At 38.5% G+C, this 21,139-nt stretch overlaps 5 protein-coding genes across 6 annotated transcripts; 2 read left to right on the top strand and 3 right to left on the bottom strand.

Moving 5' to 3' along the window:
* The first annotated feature begins 439 nt into the window (after window positions 1-439).
* On the top strand, window positions 440-1,387 carry LOC140780107 (dirigent protein 22-like). Its single transcript, XM_073125446.1, has one exon. The coding sequence runs from the start codon at window positions 526-528 to the stop codon at window positions 1,198-1,200; it is 675 nt and encodes a 224-aa protein (XP_072981547.1). The 5' UTR covers window positions 440-525; the 3' UTR covers window positions 1,201-1,387.
* A 142-nt stretch (window positions 1,388-1,529) lies between these two features.
* On the top strand, window positions 1,530-8,923 carry LOC140780104 (pyruvate kinase 1, cytosolic-like). 2 transcript variants are annotated; one of them, XM_073125443.1, is made up of 16 exons: window positions 1,530-1,858; window positions 2,569-2,665; window positions 2,741-2,838; window positions 3,509-3,664; window positions 4,418-4,495; window positions 4,585-4,716; window positions 5,309-5,389; window positions 5,726-5,794; window positions 5,887-5,976; window positions 6,452-6,596; window positions 6,677-6,765; window positions 6,856-6,951; window positions 7,037-7,104; window positions 7,213-7,312; window positions 7,417-7,473; window positions 8,545-8,923. In XM_073125443.1, exons 1-16 carry the CDS (start codon window positions 1,790-1,792, stop codon window positions 8,698-8,700), a joined length of 1,581 nt encoding a protein of 526 aa, XP_072981544.1. In that variant the 5' UTR covers window positions 1,530-1,789; the 3' UTR covers window positions 8,701-8,923. The 2 variants fall into 2 exon arrangements, with proteins under 2 accessions (XP_072981544.1, XP_072981545.1); XM_073125444.1 differs by lacking the exons at window positions 1,530-1,858; window positions 2,569-2,665 and having other exon boundaries at window positions 2,743-2,846.
* An 87-nt stretch (window positions 8,924-9,010) lies between these two features.
* LOC140780105 (NAD(P)H-quinone oxidoreductase subunit T, chloroplastic) lies at window positions 9,011-10,176 on the bottom strand. Its single transcript, XM_073125445.1, has 2 exons — window positions 9,831-10,176; window positions 9,011-9,547 (listed from the first exon to the last, which is right to left on the bottom strand). Exons 1-2 carry the CDS (start codon window positions 10,121-10,123, stop codon window positions 9,127-9,129), a joined length of 714 nt encoding a protein of 237 aa, XP_072981546.1. The 5' UTR covers window positions 10,124-10,176; the 3' UTR covers window positions 9,011-9,126.
* A 375-nt stretch (window positions 10,177-10,551) lies between these two features.
* On the bottom strand, window positions 10,552-16,793 carry LOC140780102 (protein ACTIVITY OF BC1 COMPLEX KINASE 1, chloroplastic). The gene is made up of 15 exons (XM_073125441.1): window positions 16,638-16,793; window positions 15,771-16,156; window positions 15,444-15,650; window positions 15,256-15,345; window positions 14,981-15,127; window positions 14,249-14,413; window positions 13,785-13,925; window positions 13,510-13,689; window positions 13,053-13,248; window positions 12,113-12,240; window positions 11,852-11,923; window positions 11,363-11,475; window positions 11,139-11,286; window positions 10,981-11,050; window positions 10,552-10,882 (listed from the first exon to the last, which is right to left on the bottom strand). The coding sequence occupies exons 2-15, from the start codon at window positions 16,104-16,106 to the stop codon at window positions 10,809-10,811; spliced, it is 2,067 nt and encodes a 688-aa protein (XP_072981542.1). The 5' UTR covers window positions 16,107-16,156; window positions 16,638-16,793; the 3' UTR covers window positions 10,552-10,808.
* A 419-nt stretch (window positions 16,794-17,212) lies between these two features.
* Window positions 17,213-20,925, bottom strand: LOC140780103 (probable thiamine biosynthetic bifunctional enzyme, chloroplastic). The gene is made up of 9 exons (XM_073125442.1): window positions 20,565-20,925; window positions 20,396-20,470; window positions 19,682-19,757; window positions 19,524-19,599; window positions 19,232-19,366; window positions 19,009-19,073; window positions 18,754-18,881; window positions 18,106-18,362; window positions 17,213-17,947 (listed from the first exon to the last, which is right to left on the bottom strand). Exons 1-9 carry the CDS (start codon window positions 20,904-20,906, stop codon window positions 17,413-17,415), a joined length of 1,689 nt encoding a protein of 562 aa, XP_072981543.1. The 5' UTR covers window positions 20,907-20,925; the 3' UTR covers window positions 17,213-17,412.
* Window positions 20,926-21,139: the final 214 nt, after the last annotated feature.

Here is a 21,139-nt window from a genome sequence, read left to right as displayed (position 1 = left end):
TCAGAAAAATATTTTTAATAATTTTTTTATTTTTTATTTTTATTTTATATTATATTAAAATAATTATTATACCTTTATTTCAGAATAAAAGTGAGCACATAAGTAATTATTCCTAAAATAAACCTCTAATTTTAGTAATAAAAAAATAAGAATTATCATTCCTATTTCAACCCAGTTTTAACAAAGAAAACCAAAATAATTATCTTAACTTCAAATTTTATTTTATTTTATTTAAGCTTTAAATAAAAAGTAAAAAAATAATAATCTCCAAATAATCTAAAATTAATTATATTATATTGGCCGATTGGCGTGATATATGTTAATATAAAAGTAGAGAATAACTAAGGCTGTAGTTGTAAATATCCCACAACTTTACTCCAAAGCGAAGGAAGTAGACAACTTCTTGGTAGCAGTCTCCCAACCAATGATACCAAACATCACACCCATTAATACCTACTCTCTCTCTTTATTCTCTCACTCCCTCACCAAACCTTCTTCCTCTTCAGATCCATTCCAATCCATTCCATGGCTTCTCTCCTCTCCCTCCTCTCCCTCTTCCTCCTCCTCCCCATAACAACGGCGAACACCACCGACCTCCACTTCTACATGCACGACACGCTCAGCGGCCGGAACCCCACCGCCATCCGATCTGTCGTCGGCCCGGTGGCCCTCCCCTCCACGTCGATCAACTTCGGCGACCTGTACATGATCGACGACCCCCTAACCCGAGGCCCAAGCCCATCCTCAGAGCTACTGGGCCGGGCCCAGGGGTTCTACTCGGTTGCCTCCCTGTCCGACCAGTCGCTGCTAATGGCCGTCAACCTCGTGCTCGACTCCGGCGAGTACAACGGGAGTACGCTCACCGTTCTGGGGAGGGATCGGATACTGGACCCGGTCAGGGAGTTGCCTGTTGTGGGTGGGACCGGGGCTTTCCGGATGAAACGTGGGTATGTTCTGCTGAAGACCAACTGGTTCAATCAGACCACGGGGGATGCTGTGGTGGAGATGGATGTCCATGTCTTCGATGACGCCGATCTTGATGATGGTGATGATGAGGATGGTCCTGCTGCTTCGCCGGAGCAGTCTCATAACAGCAATGGGGCCATCGGCAGGAATTTCAAATGGGATCTAAAAATAATTAGTATTTATATTTGTGCCTTGATTTTCTACACTTGGGGTATAGATCAGATTTTTAGTTGATTTTCTTAATATTTAGGGTCCTATTTGAACAAAAGTCTTATTAAATATTAAACCCGAGGCCCTAAACGCCGTGTGTTTAGGTTTGGGTGTTCTTTTTTTATTTTATTTTTTACCTTATTGTGTACGTGAGTTAAATTGATATTGCTGGAATTTCGAAGGGTCAATGGAAGGATATATTTGGGATTTAGATTTTCCTCTATAAATTTAACGATTTGACTTTTAATAAGTATTATGTTAAGGAGGTGAAGGGTGTTCGTGGAATAATAATTAAAATGAAATGGAAAATATGATATTTTGGTCCTCATAAAATGTTCTAATTTTATATCAGCCCCTCACCGACCATTCCGTTGTTCCAAAACGAACCCCCACGGTTTGCTCCTCCACCCGCCTGGTAGGCTGGTAGACTAGACTTTTCTATTTGGCCGCATCGGTCCGAGAAAACTATAAAAGCCTCTCCCACTTATTTTCTTTCCCTCCACCCCGACTCTTGTTAGTCGTCTCTCTTTATTCGCGTCCTTCGTCCCCTCCTCCTCCTCCTCCTCTTCCTCGGCGATCGCGTCGAAACCCCTAACCCTATCTGTCGATCTCGATGCAAGGCGGCCAGATGCTGTTGGAGGAGCCCGTGCGGCTCGCGTCCGTCCTCGCCCCGTCCAAGATCGTAAGATCCATCCCCGTTTCTTCTCTTCGGGTTTGACTTTTCCCGTTCCTTTTTTCGGTTCCTTTGTTTGTCGGAGGAGGTTGATCTTGGGTTAGATGGTATCCATCACTGGATCTTTATTCGTTTGTTATTTTCTTTCCGATTGTTGTCGTTTTTCTTGGAGACAAAGTAGTAGGATTAAAATTAGGTGATCGAAAGAGAACTGCCGAGGAGATGAATGAGGTTGACGTCGTGCGGGTAGGGAGTTGGTTGACTAAGATGCTTTGGATTGCTTAGGTGCTCATATTGGATTAGTGCCTTAGTGAGGAAAAAGGATGACCTTTTGGGATGACAAATTTGACAGATAGCGGCCGTAAGGTTTAACTTTTTTTATTTTATTTGGTACTCGTCGAGTCATTCTGCTGTATGAAACAGAAGAGGAAACAATAATATGAGATTCTGTCCCCAAATATATTATATACCAAACGACAAATACTGGGTGAAGATAGTTATCTGAACCTGCTATTGTGCTGCAAAATAGGAGGGGAATGGACCAAGAGACATAAATGTTTTACTACACATAATTACATGTTATAGATTGGAGAAGCTAAATGCTATATGCTTGAACTATTTAAATTATCTTTATAAAATTATTGGTCAACTTCTACGGCTAGAAAAGATCCTGATAAAATTGTTGGGATTACACGTGTTTATTGTGTACCAAATTACAGAAGTACTTTCCATCGCTCACCAAAATTGTTGGAACACTTGGACCAAAGTCACATTCAGTTGAAACAATTGAGGAATGCCTAGCAGCTGGAATGTCAGGTTTGTCTATGGATGCTTGTCTATTGTGTTTAAAAGCTTCCCATCATTCTAATACATTCTGTCTTCCTCTGACAGTTGCACGCTTTGACTTCTCCTGGTTTAATGCTGAATACCATCAGGAGACTCTTAATAACTTGAGGACAGCGATGGTGAATGTCAAGAAGCTATGTGCTGTAAGTTGGTAATTTATAATATCTGTTTAATTTGTTAATATTCTACCAAAATGTACACTGAACCTTCATTCTCTGTCTACTTTCTTGAATAAAATTGAGATGATAGGAAAAGTAAACCTCTAAATACCATGAATCCTAGAGTATGGATATATATTTCATGCTTGACGAAGTTGTTATCAAACATATCTTCTTTGGCTAAGGTTCCATGTTGATGCAATCATTATGCTCATCTGTTCAGATGCCAAACTTCTTAGCAGAATATTATCCAGATAGATAAAACAGTGGCAATAAATGTCATTTCAATCACATGATTTCTCCTCTGTTTTGGTGAAAATACTACTTATGTTTTCTGAAATTCCTTAGAAATTAAAATCCTTTTATTCTCGTCTGAATCATTGATTTTTTTATCACCGAGATTCCTGAGTTGGTAAAATAAGTTGTATTTTTAAGTGTTGACCTGTTCTTGGCCAGTCATGGAAATGACAAATGCAATCCGTTATTTGAGACCTTATTTTGCAGTGTTGAGTATCACTATTTCTCAATAGGCACTTGTGCTTCATCACATGGTGCATTATATATTTCTTAAGTAACTCTATGAAGAATGATAATTCAATTTTATATTGATTGCAAATTGTCTGGCCTATTAGCGTCTAATATAATGTGATTTCAGGTTATGCTGGATACTGTGGGCCCAGAACTTCAGGTTCACAATACAACTAATGATTCAATTGAGCTGAAAGCTGGAAACCATGTCACAATAACCCCAGACATTTCTAAAGTGGCTTCAGCTGAGATCTTACCCATTAATTATACTGATCTTGCCAAGGTAAGGATGTTGCCTTATTTTTTCATATTTGTTTCTGTGCAATTCTGTGGAAGTTTCTTTTCATATAGCACTTGTTTTCTTGTATGCAGTCTCAGCATATTATTTCCATTAGAAAGAGCATTCTTGAGAGACCCACTCAGGATGATACACCACATTGTTTTCTTGTATGCAGTCTCAGCATATTATTTCCATTGGAAAGAGCATTCTTGAGAGACCCACTCAGGATGATACACCACATTAGTATGGGTTCGATAATCGCAGATATCTGCAAACACAAATGCTTGATAAAAAATGATGCAAATATGTCCAAAGCAAATACATTATATTTGATAGTTATGCTCCTGCAACCAGGAGAAACCCTCAAAAGATTTGCATATACATCAAATTATTAAGTATAATCTTTGTATTTTCTGACACTTTATTATAATTTTCATAGAGAGTTGCATTCTCTTTTTTTTTAGCTTAAAGAAGGGTAAGTTTGTCTCCTGTTTTGGTAGTTCAGCAGGCAGAAGAAACAATACACGGTAGTTCTTTCCACTTTTCATTTGAGATAATATATGATCTTTATCTACTGATTTTGTTACAAATATGAACTAGTTTATGTATATATTTTTTACTTACTGACAGAACATTTTGAGTTTAATGTTTGTGATGCAGTTTGCTTTGGCTGAATCTTTTTTCCAAACATTTTCACGTTTCAAAACTTTCTTAGTTTTTCGGTTTCTGGTCTATTTATTCTATTGGTGACTGCAGGCAGTGAAGAAAGGTGATACTATTTTCATTGGGCAGTATCTTTTCACTGGAAGTGAAACAACATCTTCATGGCTTGAGGTTATCTTTATCAGTACCATTTGGACTACCTTGAAAATTATCATTGCTTACAGGTGTTTCATTTGTTATATACTGTACTTCTATTGCAGGTAGTGGAGACAAATGGTGAAGAGGTAGATTGTCTTGTGAAGAACAGTGCTACACTTGCAGGCTCCATTTTCACTATGCATGCTTCACAAGTTAAAATCAATTTGCCTACTCTGAGTAGTGCTGATAAACAGGTAATATCTATCTTTCTTTGTTGTTAAACACGCTAATCTATCAAACATCAAATGTTGGAACATTAAGTTCCCTTCTGTACTTTGTAGTTTCAGATAGGCTTCTGTAGTAGGATCTTTGCTTGTTAGTTTTCACTAACATCAGAACATGTTTGTGCAAAATATGTAGATCGATTTAATGCAATTGTCTTTGCTTGGTTGATGTAAAATAGTTAGATTATGAAACTTGAAATGAGCTCTATGATCATTTGAATGTATTTTCAGATAAAACCGAGTATTCTCACCATTACCTTGTCAAAAGTTCCAGGGCAAGAAAAAACTTACAGTGGTAAACTTGTAGTGGTGCATAGGGATGCATACAGTTTATTGATCAGTGTCAAGTGCCAGCTATTATGTGACTATATCAATAGCTAATGCAGATAGAAACCAAACTTTGTATTCCTTTGAGATCCTAATTTCATTTAATTCTCACAGAGGATACTCATATAAAGTGAAGTTATCAACTTTCAGGAAATTAAATTCTAGATTACTCAAGATTTCCTTTTGTAGAAGTTCCATGTTAAACTCAATTTTTTTTCCTCTGTTTCTCCAATAGGTTATCTCAACTTGGGGATCGCATAACAATGTTGATATAATTTCTCTTTCTTATACACGTCATGCTGAGGATGTCAGGGAGGTAAGCTCCTTTGGTTCTTTTCTTAATAGTGAACACTAGTTTAAAACATTACTTGGTATTGGTTTACTGTTAAATTTGTGTTACTGATTAGGAAATGAGACTAATTCTGTAGAACTAATTGAGTTGTAGAACTATATTAACATTACCTTTCTTCTTGCAATGCTAGAGGGCCATCATTTGCTCAGAATAACAGCAAATGCTAGTATTACATACAAATTTTGGTCCTCCGATTGTTGAGGAAAAAAGCCATTTTATGATCCTATATGCAAATGCTGGTAATAACGATTCAGAATCTGGCTGCTTGACTAGTGTTCTCATAGTAACTGTTGTATGCAGCTCAGAGCTTTCTTGAAATCAGAAAACCTTCAAAATACTCAGATATATGCCAAGGTTGAAAATGTGGAGGTGAGATAATATTTTGACTTTCAAATATTATGCTATGCTAGGTTGCTTTCTCTTTAACTACATTTTATTTGTAATGATATACTGATTTCCAGGGTTTGGAGCATTTTGATGAGATTCTCCAAGAAGCAGATGGCATTATTCTTTCTCGAGGGAATCTAGGAATAGACCTTCCACCAGAAAGTGTAATCTCTTTATCTTGTAAAAGCCTTTGCATACCAAAAGAATACATAAACAGAAAATTTTGTGTATTTACATATGCTTGCATATATAGTTTGATGCGCCATGTTTGAAGAATCTCAGGGAATGTCCATCAGCCCTAACCAATTCTTGAATTATGAAATGAAAAAGAAGTTTTCTGTGGGAAATGTTGAAAGATATATTGTATCTATTACTCTTTATTGGTTCTATTTGATGTTCACTGAAAAAAACTGATCCTGGGGAGTGGAGCGTGGACAAAATTAAGAAGTTGATCTACGGAGTCATCAAATATACTGAGGGTTTATATATATACATATATATGCAAAAGTTCCTTTATAATGTTAGTGTAATCAAGTAATGAGACATCGACTTGATACAGAGCGCATGCAGCATTACTACAACTTTCTTTCTTTTGTGATGTTTGATGAAAACTAATGCTGTGTTCTCTTGACACTGCAGGTCTTCTTATTCCAGAAGTCAGCTATCCAAAAATGCAATTTGGCTGGGAAATCTGCCATTATTACTAGAGTGGTGGACAGCATGACTGATAACTTACGTCCAACACGTGCAGAAGCCACTGATGTAGCAAATGCTGTCCTAGATGGTCAGTAATATGATTGGTTGTCGAGATATAATATTTTCAGAAATTTCTGATTTCATTTTGGTGGCTGCTGAACTCTGCAGGGACTGATGGCATTCTGTTAGGTGCTGAGACACTTCGAGGCCTCTATCCTGTTGAGACAATAAAGACAGTGGGTAGAATTTGCGCCGAAGTATGTATTTATTTACATGAGAACAGTGCAATGAAAGAGTGTAAATGCCTCCACTGGTGCTAGAATGACCAATTCTCTTTCTTTTTCTAGGCAGAGATTGTGTATAATCAGTCACAGCAATTTAAGAAAATAGTGCGACATGTAGGTGAACCAATGTCACATGAGGAATCTGTTGCATCATCAGCGGTAAAATACTGTCAGCTATTGATTAGGATTTATACTTTGCTTCCTAGACGGAATACTGTCTGAATCTCATTTCTTGTAATTCCAGGTGCGTTCTGCAATGAAAGTAAATGCTGCCGCCATCATTGTGTTCACCTTATCTGGGAGAGCTTCAAGGTGCTTTTTACAAATTTGCATTAGTACTAGTGAGTCCATTCCGCAGGTCCACATAGTGAAGTTGGAAATTTATTCATGATGACTAACTATATTGTCCTATCTCCACAGGTTGATTGCAAAATATAGGCCTCCAATGCCTGTCCTAGCAGTTGTTTTCCCCCGTCCTGATACAGACTTGTTGAAATGGAATTCTTATGGCAATACACAGGTCCATAACTTTACTGTTTTTATCAATAAAATGTTGGTGGTTTCCATCTAATATAATTTTAGGATAACATTTTACAAATCGGATAATTTAATTATTTGGTGCAGGCTAGGCAATGCCTTGCAGTAAGAGGGGCCTATCCTATGCTGGCCAATCCTAGCGAGGTAAGCTAACCAGTTGTTAAATCAAATTATTGTAGAAATATGTTCCATCTTGATAAATTTCTGCCAGAAAAAAAGTAATATTTCAAAATGTTAAAAAACCCTTGTTGAGGAAGCATCAGAATCAGATGGTGTTTAACTAGAAAAGATATTGAGAACAGTGTGGTGGTGGGATCTGAATATCTGACTGAGGTATGAACATGTCTAAGGAAGCTTGAGGAGACAGTGTGTTCCAAGCAAATACTTGGAGCAACATTGGTGAAAGTTCTAGGAGAGCTTTAAGAAAATGTTGCTGTTAATAGTAGATATTATCCTCATAGATCTAGCTGATTAAAATATACAAGAATCCACATCTATTAGCAGGCATAAGGCTTGATGCCTTTCTGAAATTTGATATGGAAAAGTATTGAGAGATTAGTTGGTTTAGCTTGTTCCTGACTGAATATAATTACTGGGATCTTTTTGCTATAGAATTGTTCATACTTGATAGAAGTTAGTTGTAAGTTTTCCTGTATATTTTTTCTGAAACAACTTCTTGATACTGAAAATTATCAGTAATTCTGAGAATGAGGAAAACTTATCAAGTAATTACTGACAATTAAAGTGATCTCATTCTCAGGATAGTGAGCTAGATTAACCTTATCCATCTTTACTAGTGCATAGAGCCAACTAGCCAATTCTATAGCAATGTTTGACATGAGAGAAAAAGTAGAGAACCATCTATGGAGCATAGAGGACGATGAGCATAATCATTGCAGCTTAAGGTAAAATAGCTTACTAGATGGCTCTTTGGGATTTTCCGAGAATAGCACCAACTAGCAGACTAGCGGAAGCCCTTATGTTGGAAATCTAAGATATTCCTCTTCCTCTCCGGCTCAATTCCTATCACATGTTTATCCATATAAAAAAAGACAGTTACTGTGAATCAGTGCACAGATATCCAACACCTCAGATGCTGTCTACTGTTCCTGAAAGAATGTTCAATACCCTTTCAAGTATACAAACAGCATGATTACTAATTATTTCCTTCAATATGAGTTGATTAACAGCTCTTTTTTTTTTGAATCATTGTAGGCTGATTCTGTCAGTTCAAAGGAGGAATTCGGTTTAAAACTGGCACTAAATTATGGTAGATCAATTGGTATAATAAAACCTTATGATCGGGCAGTCATCTTCCAGAAGATTGGTGATTCCTCCGTTGTCAAGATCATCGAGTTTGGCGATTCCTGAATACAGGTTCATCTGAAAAATAAACTCTTTTTCCATCTCTGTCCACAGAGCTTGTTGCTTGTACTCTTTCATTTAAAGAGGATAATCAGCATCACCAATTTAATACCTCTATAGATCATTTACTTTTGTTCATTTTTGGAGAGAGAGAAAACTATAGATGATTTGTTTTCCTTATTTTTATTTCTGATAAGAAAATGCAGTCTGGAAGATTTCAGTTTGCCCACTTCTCCTCGTATATTTTTGCTTCAATTAATTACACTTGTATGGAGTTCATAGTTTGAGTATCTTCTTCATGTTAAGAAACAATGTATTGATCTAATAAATTGAAGCTCATTGAAAGCATCCATACTGCCTATACATTTTACTTTGCTTTCCTGTTCTTCAAATGAGAAGTAAAATAGCAGAGCAAGAGGCGACTGACACCACTTAGTAAGGTTCCTTGAAGAGCACCACATATATGATACAGCAGATGGAGAACACTATGATTCCGACGTCGATCGTCAGAGCAGTCATCGCCTGATCGCTGAGCTTCATGTTCTTCCCGCCGAGCCTATCCACGGTGTCCGGTATCGACTCATAGTTTTCCAAGTCTTGCTCGTATGGATCCTCAAGCCTCATCCTCATCTGCGCCGCCCGCCGGCTCTCAGCCTCCTGAGCCAGAGTCCAGTCGTAGAACCGGCGGCTGTTGTCGTTGCTCAGGACTTTGTACGCCTCCCTCAGCTGGATGAACTTCTCGGAGGCCGCCTTGAGAGGCAGCGTCGTCGTGTCCGGGTGGTACTCCTTGGACAGTCGCCGGTACGCCGCCTTTATCTCCTCCATGTCCGCCTCCACCGCTACTCCCAGGAATCTATATATATGATATCATAGCCAAGCTCAAACACTTACCAATGTGGTTGGTTGCAAATTGCAAATGCTGGTAATATAGATGCATATATGACTTTGAAAACAGAGAGTTTGTATGCCAAAACTCCAAAATAAAATTCAATTATGTGAAATGAGAATTTCTCAGCAACATGGAGTAAAAATAATAAAAAAAAACACTGTAATATTTATTACTAAACGTTAGGGGTGTGAAAAGAACATTTCTTTAAAGAAAACAAAATAGGAAAGCTAAAAAAGATATACGCAACTGGTAGTGTGATTCATTGGTTCTGTTGATCAAATCAGCAAACCTCCCTCCCAGATACTCCTGTTTCTTCTCGCCGCCCTCTTCCTTCTTCGACTTGCCTCCGATCCACCCTTCGTCTGGGTTGGACCAGTGGATCCTCGTGTCCACGCGAGGCTTCCTCTTCTCACGCGTCACAGATGGCTCGTCGGACGTCTCCGAGGCCATCACCCTCAACCTCCCACCCCTTGGATTTCTATACTTGGTATTGCTTCGATTAATAAGGGGAGAAAGAGGAGTAGTCGCCGTTGATGCCATTGCTAGCTAAGTGAGAGTTTCAAAAGAATGGGTTTTTCATATGAAGGCAACAATGAGTGATTGAAAGGAAGAGATGGGCCTTAAAAATGTGGTCCAGAATCCAAGAGTCCAATTAGAAAAAAGAAAAATTATGTGGTGGATGTTGCAATTGGAACTATGATAATAAATTCTCTTCTCCATACAACCTTTTGTATGGTCGCAGAGATCCCTAATTGAGAAAATTTTCGTATAATATTTGAACCATTTTCATACTGTTGGATGGTATTAGCCACAAAAGTTGTAGATTCTCGGAATTCAGTTAAATATTCACAGAAATTCGAAAAGCTGAACCCGTTGGCTTTAAGCATCTCCAAGACTCCAACCCAACTATTTTGTGGCGTGGATGGTAGAAAAATTATCTGGTTAACATTTGTTCAACTCAACATATATAGATATATATATATAATAAACAACTTTGATTCTTCTATATTATAGCTCAATTTTACAAAGAGATATTGCCGAGGAAGCAAAGAATATATATGACATGACGGCAGTTTAGGAGAATATACGCTATTGAGCAAGAATAGCGTCGTATTTATTATACATGGTAAGGACTAAGGAGGAAGACAACAAGCTTAAAAGAATTTGTATATATGTTCAGACCACCCCCACAAAGCTTCATCCTGAAACTGCCACTGTGTGATCATCAGGTATATCGCCGATCTGAAAGTACCGAGTCACTCCATGAAAGCATGAAATCCCTTGCAGCAGTAGGTAAGTCTGCAAGAAAGAAATCAGAGGAGGTTAAACCAAGCAATCTGGGAAAGAGAAAAGTTAGCTAGAGGATGAAAGAAAACAGAATCAGCAATATGTGTCACCTTGGAGCACCTCCAAAGCAACTGACGGCATATCTATTTGGTCCTCAACCAATCTATACACATCCAGAAGCTACACAAGAAGAAGAGAATGGTTTTCGAAATTTAGCAAAGTTAGAAAAACGAATTTCAGTAAGTTCCTAGCTAAGGACATTGCGAACCTCTTCAATGTGCAATTTTGAGTCTTCAGTTAGGGCCATGATAAGTTGTCTCCGAATCCCGGCATCGATCAGGAACGTGCGTGCTCCATCTTTTATAGTTTCTGTGAGGTCTAATTTCTTTTCAACCCGCCAATTTCTTGAATTTTGCCTGGACAAAAAGCCGACGCAAGTTTGCAATATGCCTCGAACAAAAGGAAATATACCAAGAAGTTTAAATTACGTACATCTTTTTTACTTGCAATGCAGGATTCTGATTCATCTTAGTCACATTTTCCTTGGCAAGGACTATGAGGTTTTCAAGTCGTTTCCACTGGAATACACCATCCTTAAATAGAACCTGCACACACAAAATAAGGCAAAATAAGGCAAAACAATTGTTATCTGCTATGTTCAAAGATCAGTAGATAACAAATATTATGACAGCAGAAAATTCATCAGCTTTACAGATTATTGAAAATTGATCTCAGATTGTCTTAGGGGTTCCTCATATACTCAGAATCAAAGTTCGTCAGCTACCTTAGCTATCCTCCCGCATTATTTTAGACATTATAGAGACAATATAACGAAGTATCTTTGGAAATACAAAAAAGTAAAGCCCCAGAAAATTGTGAAAAGCTGCTAGATTACATATAGAAGGATCGAAACAATTAAGGTCTGATGGTGGATAGAATTTAAGCTGAAAAGATTACATAAAGATCATCATGCCAGCAAACCTGTATGAGGCGTTCACGTAGAGCAGGATTTGGGTCTGTAAGAAGACGTTTTGCCACATAAGGATATGCAACCTGTGAAAGAAAAAGTTATTTACCATACGTTGCATCTCAGACACCCGAAGGAACCTGAATGGTCACGGGTATCATTTTTGAATAGCAGAAAGATGCCATATTTATGAACCAACGATAGATTTCCTAAACAACTATACATCACCATTTCCATAACTGTTGGAGAACAAAAGAAGAAAAGGCAAGTAATACCTCAAGAAATTTGAAATCTGGCTCTAGTGTGAAGCAAATTCCTTCCTGGGTCAGCAAAGAACGAATAACAAGTGAAAACCTTTCTGGGATGCGGATAGGGTATTGATAGACAAGCTGATTGAACTTCCCTGCAATATGTTTGTAACTTTAAATTAATATTGAAGATACAGTATGCAAGCCCCAGTACATTTTTCAGTAAATTAGAAAAATAATGGCGAGGAAGCATCTATATATGTGAGCAACCGAACTCACAGTGTAGGTCATTTATTATATGTGATCTTGCATAGGGCATAAAGACATCCAACAGTAGTACATTATTAACTATTAGGCATGTGTCTCAGTTAACCTGCCATTGTTCAGTGAGCTATATGATGTGATTTGGTCCACGAGTACTTTGATTCTCGGACTTGCCATTACATTGAAAGAGTCTACATGAAGAGGGAATAAGCAACACTTCAAATGGAGAGATGCCACTATAACTTGTCTTCACTTGATCCTTTTGAAAGCAAGTATGATCGTATAGAGGATGTGGCAATGCAAGCTATTGCAGTCAATGCAGGATCTTCAGAGAACAAGATGCAATCTTAGGCCAATTATCAGAGAGCTTGTTTCTGTGACTAGAATATATGTCCAAATGGCATATGGAGCAAACCTTAGCATTCATACCCTCAAGTATAGCTGCACTTATCCTCTGAAAAAGGATACTAAAACAGAAAAGCCAATGACCCATCAATTTACCATTTTCACATCTCCAAGGAATAAAGACCAAATGAAACAGAAATGCTTTGTCCAAGGAAAAAAGAATAATATTCAGATACAATTATCTAAAGCAAAGACATTTGCACACTTATTAGTCAGTGAAAGAAGCAAGAACAAACATGACATTTGAGAAATAAACAAGATCTGAGTTGGAAAAAAAAGTCAAAGCATAAGACTTTACCAGTGACAACCCGAAAATTAAAGTCAGCCAGTCCTTTTCCAACTGAATTTTGCCAGATCGCTTCTAATGCGGGAACAATTGGGGAGACATCTGTTCCGCTAGCAAGGAAGCCAAGCCTGGTGAAGTCATTTGCCATCTCTGCATAGTCCTCATTTACGGCATGAACAACAGCATCAATCAGAATCTGTTTGTTTAGCTGAAACCAGAAGACAAACAAATAGTTAGATCTTCAGCAACAGCCAAGTGATCCTAACAGCTAACGCACAATGCAGATTTAGTAGTGAAGTGGTGAAATTAAAGAAGAAAATTGCAAGAGATCCATTGCTTTAATGGCATTCACAGAATCACAATTAATAAAGTCACTTGCAAGAGAAACCAGGATCTCTAGATAATACCTTAATTTAACAATAATAATATCAATAGATCCTTCGAAAGAGGTATTCTGCAACTCAGTTACCTGACTAAGCACAGCTACATTCCCAAAGTCGACATAAGCAATACGGCCATCACGCATAGCAAAAATATTTCCAGGATGTGGATCTCCATGAAACAACCCAAATTCTAGCAATTGCCGCAAAGCAGCACTGACCCCTATTGTCAGAAAACCATCTACATCAATTCCTGCTTCTTTAATAGCCTGCATCACATAGAAGTAAAGGAACAAATTTCATCACCTACGTCAAAAAAAAATAGCCTGCATCACAGACGTAACATATATTCATGTATTCTAACCTGTGGGTCAGTGCACCGGATTCCATCTATCCACTCCATTACCAATACACGTGAACCACAAAACTGCTTATAGACTCGTGGAATCTTCACCGTGGGGTCATCTTTAAAGTTCTCCAAGAAGTCCTCGATATTTCGGGCTTCCTGATTTAAGAAAACAAGGCAGTATAGCCATTTACACAGGGGAAACAGTAAATCAACTTGATGAGTCTGAGTGTAGAAAAATTTGAATAACTCCATAGCTATATGAGTACAAAATAATAAATAAAAAACAAACTCTCTTCCAGAAATGAAGACACAAGTATTGCTGATCAAGGAATAGCAAAAGTTGATGCAGCTATTATAGAAAAGAGGAACCAAATGCACACAGAGCTTTGCCTTTTTCAACTCATATGGAACATAAATGGTAATCCTTTGGGTTAGCGAGAAGAAAAAAGTAGATAAGAGTGGGCACTCTGCAGACTTACAAGAGTGTAGTCAAGTTCTTCCAAAAGTTTTTCACCAAATTCATCAACAATAAGCTCTGCATTGCAGCCTAGTTTTTGCAGACTAATTCCATTCAAGAAAGAAGCTAGTGTACGGAACAGGAAAAGATCACGATATATTATCGGTTCTATCCCTGGTCTTTGTACCTGCAAGTGACATTAGTCACCATATAAGCATTAGATTGAACAATATAGGAGTAACCCAAGTCAATAAATAGAAACCAAGAATTATAATCAACATAAGAAAATGAAACAAGCTGTGACAATGCAAGAAAACTGATGGCACGTCACCAGTTGAAAGCTGTAGGAACTTTTCTTAAATTTTAAACCCACAAGAGAACTTCCTTATTCTTATCTCTCAATAATAATATGTTATAATATTGTCATATATTTTCGTGGAAGTTCTGTTCATATCAAATAGTTTTTCACCTTGGTGGATCAACATTCAATACTTACACAAGGTAGGCACTCTAACAAGAATTAACAGTAAAAAATAAGAAGAAAGTTTCATGAATTCTAGGTCAGAATAATTATCGTGAAAATTAATAGGCATAAAATATCAACTAATGTTGTACAGCATTGCTGTTCATACTAAATTGTTTCCACCTTGGTGGATCAAGGTCCAATATCACACAAGTAGATACTAAAGGCACACCACTGAGAAAATAAACATGGAAAACAGAATGGCAGATAAATGAATGATATGTGAACAACCTTTATGGCAACATCCTCCCCTGTATCCCGGAGAGTGGCACGGTAAACTTGGCCCAAACTTGCAGCTGCTATTGTCTGTGATGAAATTCTGCTGAATACCTTCTCAAGAGGTTGCCCCAGTTCTTCTTCAATAATTGCAAAGGCTATCTAGAGTCCTCGAAGTCCAAAAAAAAAGCAAGTTTGGTTTCAGTAAGATATTCTCTGTGCTCCATTTTGTGACAGCATTGCGAAAAATCATAAAGACATTCAAATAGAAAATTAAAGAAAAACCTTACCTGATTAGGAAAAGGAGGGACATCATCTTGAAGAATGCACAGCTCATTCATATAATCCTCTCGGATAATATCAGGTCTGTTTGCTAGAACCTATTAAAAAGGGCAGCCCATCAGAAATTTGCCTTGAGATATGAAGCTGGTGCCATGGACAGGATATAAGCAATTCTATAAAAGGGGAAAGTAATAACCTGTCCTGCTTTGATAAAAGACGGACCCAAATCACAAAGAAGATTTCGAAGCTGCCGAGCACGGTAAGGGACTACTTCCTCATCTCGTCCAACCAAGCAGTCATAAGTAAGGTTAGACCAGTAGTAGCCCAAATTCCAAACTATTTCCACTCCTCGGCCTATAAGGGACAATACAGACCCTCTAGATTCCAACACTTTACTCCTGACCTAAAAGCAACGAAAGCCAGCAATGATCAGAAGAGATTTTTTGCCAAAAGCACCCCAGCAACATTGATGCGAATAAATTGAATTACAGGAAATCAATAGGGACTCTTGCTATTGGCATACCGCCTCGGGAGTGTATTTCCGAAAAGGAATACAGACACCACGTTCAATATCAAGCTGCTCCATCGCACTACTTGACTTCTCTGCCTCAATGCTCGGCGAACCATTTCTGCGCGATAAGGGGACCATCTTTTTAGAGGAGGATGAGGAACTAGTGGTAGCAGCACATGTAACACGAAACGTTGTCACTCTTTTGCTTCTTGATATGTAGGAAGGTGAAGTCGAAAAAGCATGCTGTTCCACTGGATTCCCCCACTTGGAGACATGACAACCGCAGGCAGGCAATACAAGGCATGATGCATCTGACGAACTTGGCAGGCAGGTTGTGTAGCATGCCATTTTACTTGCTCAATCTCAACCTCTTATGTCGGACTCAGTGTGATTTATACCTAAACAAGAATTCAAGAAATGGAATTTTGACAAGGTTAATTCCTGACGGAGTTGTTCAGGACAATTGCGAACCATTAAAATTTTGGAGCTCGAATTGGATACCACTAAGAACAAGCAAGTCAAACTCAAGAAGGGGAAAGACTCCAGCATATAAAGTTGCAACCAAAAAATCCATAAGACGGCAGGTAAAATTGAACAAAAAAGCAATCATATTTGAGCAAAAAGGAAGGATTTTTTGAATCAACAAAAGAAGGAAAAATACAAAGAGCGATCAACCAATCAAACTGTTAGGGTTACTAGGGCATCCAAAAACCTCAATTGGATTCTTTCTTGCAATTGGAATCATTAAAACACACATGATCAGGAAAAGAAAAATCCAAAAAAAAGTACACGAATCACTCACGGTTCTCAACTCAAAGAAATGCGGATTGCAAGCTAGCAAGCTAGAAAAGTATAGAGCTAAAAGCAATAGAAATTAACCCCAAATTAGGAGGGCGGGAGCTCGGCGGAAGAGGGGAAGCGAGGCGTCTACTTAGAACAGTAGAGACTTCCCTCGCTTTCTCTTTGAGCCACGTACTTGAAGCGATAAATACGACACGTAGAGAGCGTCCAAATGGGGGAAATTCTACGGGCCATCCAATCTTGGGGTCGCCGTATTCGGAACGAGGAGAGACGTGGCTCTCGGATAACTACCAAAAAAACTTACCCAGAATAGAAACAAAAACTTACACAACTTTAGGGTCGGGTTGAAAGAAAAGCTAAACCCGCATCCGAAAGTGCGACTTTCGTTTTTGATGGTATTGGTATTGGACACCGTTAAGCTTAGTTCAGATCCGATACGAGCCACCTTTATTTGGTCAGACTTCCACTAAAGGAAGTTTATTGGATCCGGGAAACGAATTCGTAATAAAATCCGTGGAGCTATCGGATCTTTGGTTCCACGGGCCGGATCCTGTAGATCCGCAACCCGGTCATGACAATCTAGTCCTAAGCAAACAAGCATGATCCAATAGCCATGCAAGAGTTGCAAATATTCCAATACGGAAAGATAGAAGTGGAGAAGCACCAAATGTGAATTTAAAATCTGGCAGCCATATGTCACCCTGGCCACATTATTACAAATATATTCCAATTATTCCCTCTAAATGATCACCCAAATAGTTATTACAAGTGAGATGCATAAATAAGAATTTCTCCTCTTTAGAAAGAAATATGAAATCAGACAATAAATCTCAAAAACCTAGTAACTTTAGACTTATAACTTAGCTTTAGAGCCAGCTTCAAGTAAGGCGGACCTTAGTTTACGCGTTTCTGTCACAATACACTCGCGATCAAACAAAGCAGAGACCACCGCAACACCTTTCAGATTAGGGACACCAATTTCCATCACTGAATGAACATTTCCAGCACCAATGCCGCCAATTGCGACAACAGGCAATTTGGAAGCCAAACAGACAGCCTTCAATCCTTCCAATCCGACAGTAAGATTGTTTGCCTTTGTGTTAGTTGGAAAAACACCCCCACAGCCAATGTAATCAGCACCGCCTGCCCATGCCTGCTCAGCTTGGGCTACTGTCTTACATGAGACACCGATGATCTTCCCTGGCCCCAAGAGCTTGCGAACAGTATGTGCTGGCATGTCAGACTGGCCAACATGCACACCATCAGCATTGCAAGCGAGGGCAATATCGACCCTGTCATTGATCAGCAGTGATACTCCGTTGGACCGGCAGATCTCTATGCATGCCATTGCTGCTTCCAAAAAGTCACATGTTTCAGCTTCCTTTTCTCTGAATACAACACAGAATAAAAGACCGGAAAACTCAACATTAACCAATATCAGGGGAAAAAACCTAAGTGATAGCAAGAGCAGATAATTTATTTTCCATATTTTCTCTTTGCTAGACAAGTTCCATAGATATAGAAAGGGTAGTCAAGCAACAGTCACCTCAGCTGAATAATTGTGGCACCTCCTTCAATGGCAGCTTTGACAGCATCCATTATGGAACGGCCCCACTTCTTGTTCATCCCCGAATCAGTAACCGCATACAAAAGAAGATCATCTGCATTGAATGTTGGTGTATGTGCCACATTATAGTGAGGACTCTTAAGCCTGTATAGGTGATCAAAAGGACCTTGAGCTCCTTTACCGGTGACCATATCTTTGCTGTAATGAAGTGCACCTTCCACAAAGGCCTTGGCTGTCTGTAGAATCAATTAACAAAATATCATGTGAAATCCTACGTAAATGATGCTTCAGCAAAACAAATTACTAAGAAAATTCATTCACCAACTTAATTAGGGAGATCATCTCTAGGACCATATCAATTCAGTGACAAAAGTGACTTCACATACTTCTGTATAGAATGGAGAAAAATAAGAGCAAAAATTCTTATATACCCTCTTGCTGGTTAATCAGTAAAGCTTATTTCATTCTAGGACCTAGAGATTTCCATAATGTCTTTAGACCTTCAAGACAAGCTTGGAACTATTTGCCCAGGGAAAACATGAAAAGACCCTTTTTCTTTATTTAATCATCTAATTTTCTCCAGGTATTAATCAGAGTGTAAAAACTAAGTGCTGGATGAGGAATCACCTGAACAGCTTGCAGCATCGGCGAACCTTTTGCCAATTCCGCTGCAATACATGAAGCCAGAGTGCAACCAGTTCCATGAGTATTACGTGTCTTCACACGTGATCCACGTAGCTCATGGCAATTCTCCCCTAGAGAAAACAATCAGAAAATACATCTGAGTCTAAACATCTCCGAATTACAAGTTTCTAAAAAGGAGAGGAAACAAACTTCAGTTATGTAGTAACGAAAGCTGCCAACCATAGATGGAATTCATACCATCAAAGAATATATCAATGGCATCCGATGAATCTGTGAGATCCCCACCCTTTACAAGAACATTTCTGCATATGATACAGTCTCATCATTGTGCTTTTCAATAATGTGGCAATCTTAAGTTTAAAAAAAAAATTAAAAGCCAACTTGATGAGTAACGGAGGCTAAAAACTGTATACTCAACTTAGAAATGATATTACTTCCAAAGGAATCTACAGAAACATACCTAGGACCTAAATTATGTATTGATTTTGCTGCAGAATACATGTCAGATACTGTTCTTAGTGGCATGCCCCCAAGTAGTGCTGATGCTTCTTTCAGATTTGGGGTAACTATATCAGCCATTTTAAAAAGCTCATCCCTGTTCAAAGTCCACTAAGTTGAGTTGGCTGAGATCTCCCATGTAAGTGTATTTATTGTCACAAAATACTAAGGTAAAGATTGTTAATCTTATCCAAGGAAAGATAATACAACTGCTAGTTTATGTACAACAGCAATAAAAAGTGTTAACAGTGTACCTATATCCAGCAACGGTAGATGGTGCAGAAAGCATATCCCCACTAGTAGATACCATGACAGGATCCACCACTAAAGCTGCCTTCAGAATGACAAACATATCATGTGACATATTGAAACAACAAACTATATTCAGGCACAATGCGCCGTTAGTGCATACCTTTGACAGGGAACTTTTTGAGACTATCACATAAAACCTTAATTACTCCAACAGAAGGAAGCATCCCTGTCTTTACCTATGCAATTCAAAAAGCAATTTTTCTTAAAGGCCACATAAAGCGAATGAGTCTCAATTCTCAAATAAATAAGCTCGGCGATTAAAGATGCATCAACCAGGGGATAGGTTGAATATTGCAACAACAGTATCAAAAATGCAACCATAACAGAATTTTGATGCTGGGAGCCACTCTTCCCTCTTTACTAATTTAGAGAGTGCATAATGTAACTAGAATTTCAAGCGCCATTTTCCTAAAGAGCGATCAATCTGACCGTGGTGAGTATACTTAACAACCCATGAAAGTGATATTAGGGCATAGAGAATTTGACATCACGACTCTCCCATTTTTGTGAAAGCAAGAATTAAATTAATAAACAGGATACTAAACGCAAAGAATGGTGCAATAAACCAGTTCTAAAATCAACAAACAAATGTTTCTTCGATCCGATCATTATGAGATAATGACAAAAATAATTCTATCAAGGCCAGCAACTTTTTACTCAAAGCAATAAGAAAAATTCTAACCGAATATGATATCATTAGTGCAAGACTGAAGCAATAAAGAAACAGCAAACAACCTAAATAAATGAAAATCTTAACTTTGGGAATTTAGAGCATAAAAAACTCCTCTCAATAGAAACCCTACAGTCTACTTACCACATACACTTCCATATCCGAAAGCACCGACCTCAACTGCTCCTCGATAAACTCCTCCGGCACAATATGAACTCCCTGACCATCCAATCTCGTCAGAGAAAAAAAGGAAATATTATTTCTCGTAAAAACTCGAATAAAAAACTAGCAAAGAGTATGCCGGAATCGGCACCTGGACGCCGACGGTGTTCTGAGCGGTGACGGCGGTGACGACGGAGGAGCAGTAGACGCCGAGGGCGGCGCAAGCCTTGATGTCGGCCTGGATTCCCGCGCCGGCCCCGGAATCCGAGCCGGCGACGGTGAGCACGTGCGGGAGCTTGGTCGCCACGTGGCCGTCGGGAGCGGAGTCTTCGGTGGATTCAGACATCACTGCAGTGATAGTAGTAGTAGTAGTAGTAAAGAGGAAGGGTTTCTTATGCGAGGAGAGAGATTTGGGAGAGGGGCGGAGATGGAGAGAGAATAAATCTCTCGGGAGACGGATGGGAAGCGGATGGAAGACGGAGGCCATCGCCATCGGATATAATTAAAGGGAAAAAGCCTAAGAAGTAATGTGGCGTAGTATTAATATATATTATAACGACACCTAATTATAAATTAGTGACAAATATATGCTCAAGTATATTAATTTTCATTCCTTTTTCTTTCTCTTTTCATTCTTTTCTCTTCTTTTTTGACATATAAGAGTAATATTATTCCTTAAAAAGCCTAAAATTAATTATCCGACACTTACATATTATTATTTTTAAA

This window comes from Typha angustifolia, chromosome 3 (genome assembly GCF_048772165.1).
Source record: "Typha angustifolia cultivar Huaian chromosome 3, ASM4877216v1, whole genome shotgun sequence".
Taxonomy (NCBI): Eukaryota; Viridiplantae; Streptophyta; class Magnoliopsida; order Poales; family Typhaceae; genus Typha; species Typha angustifolia.
The sequence above is the reverse complement of the archived record's forward strand: the minus strand, read 5'-3'. Positions and strand labels throughout refer to the sequence as shown.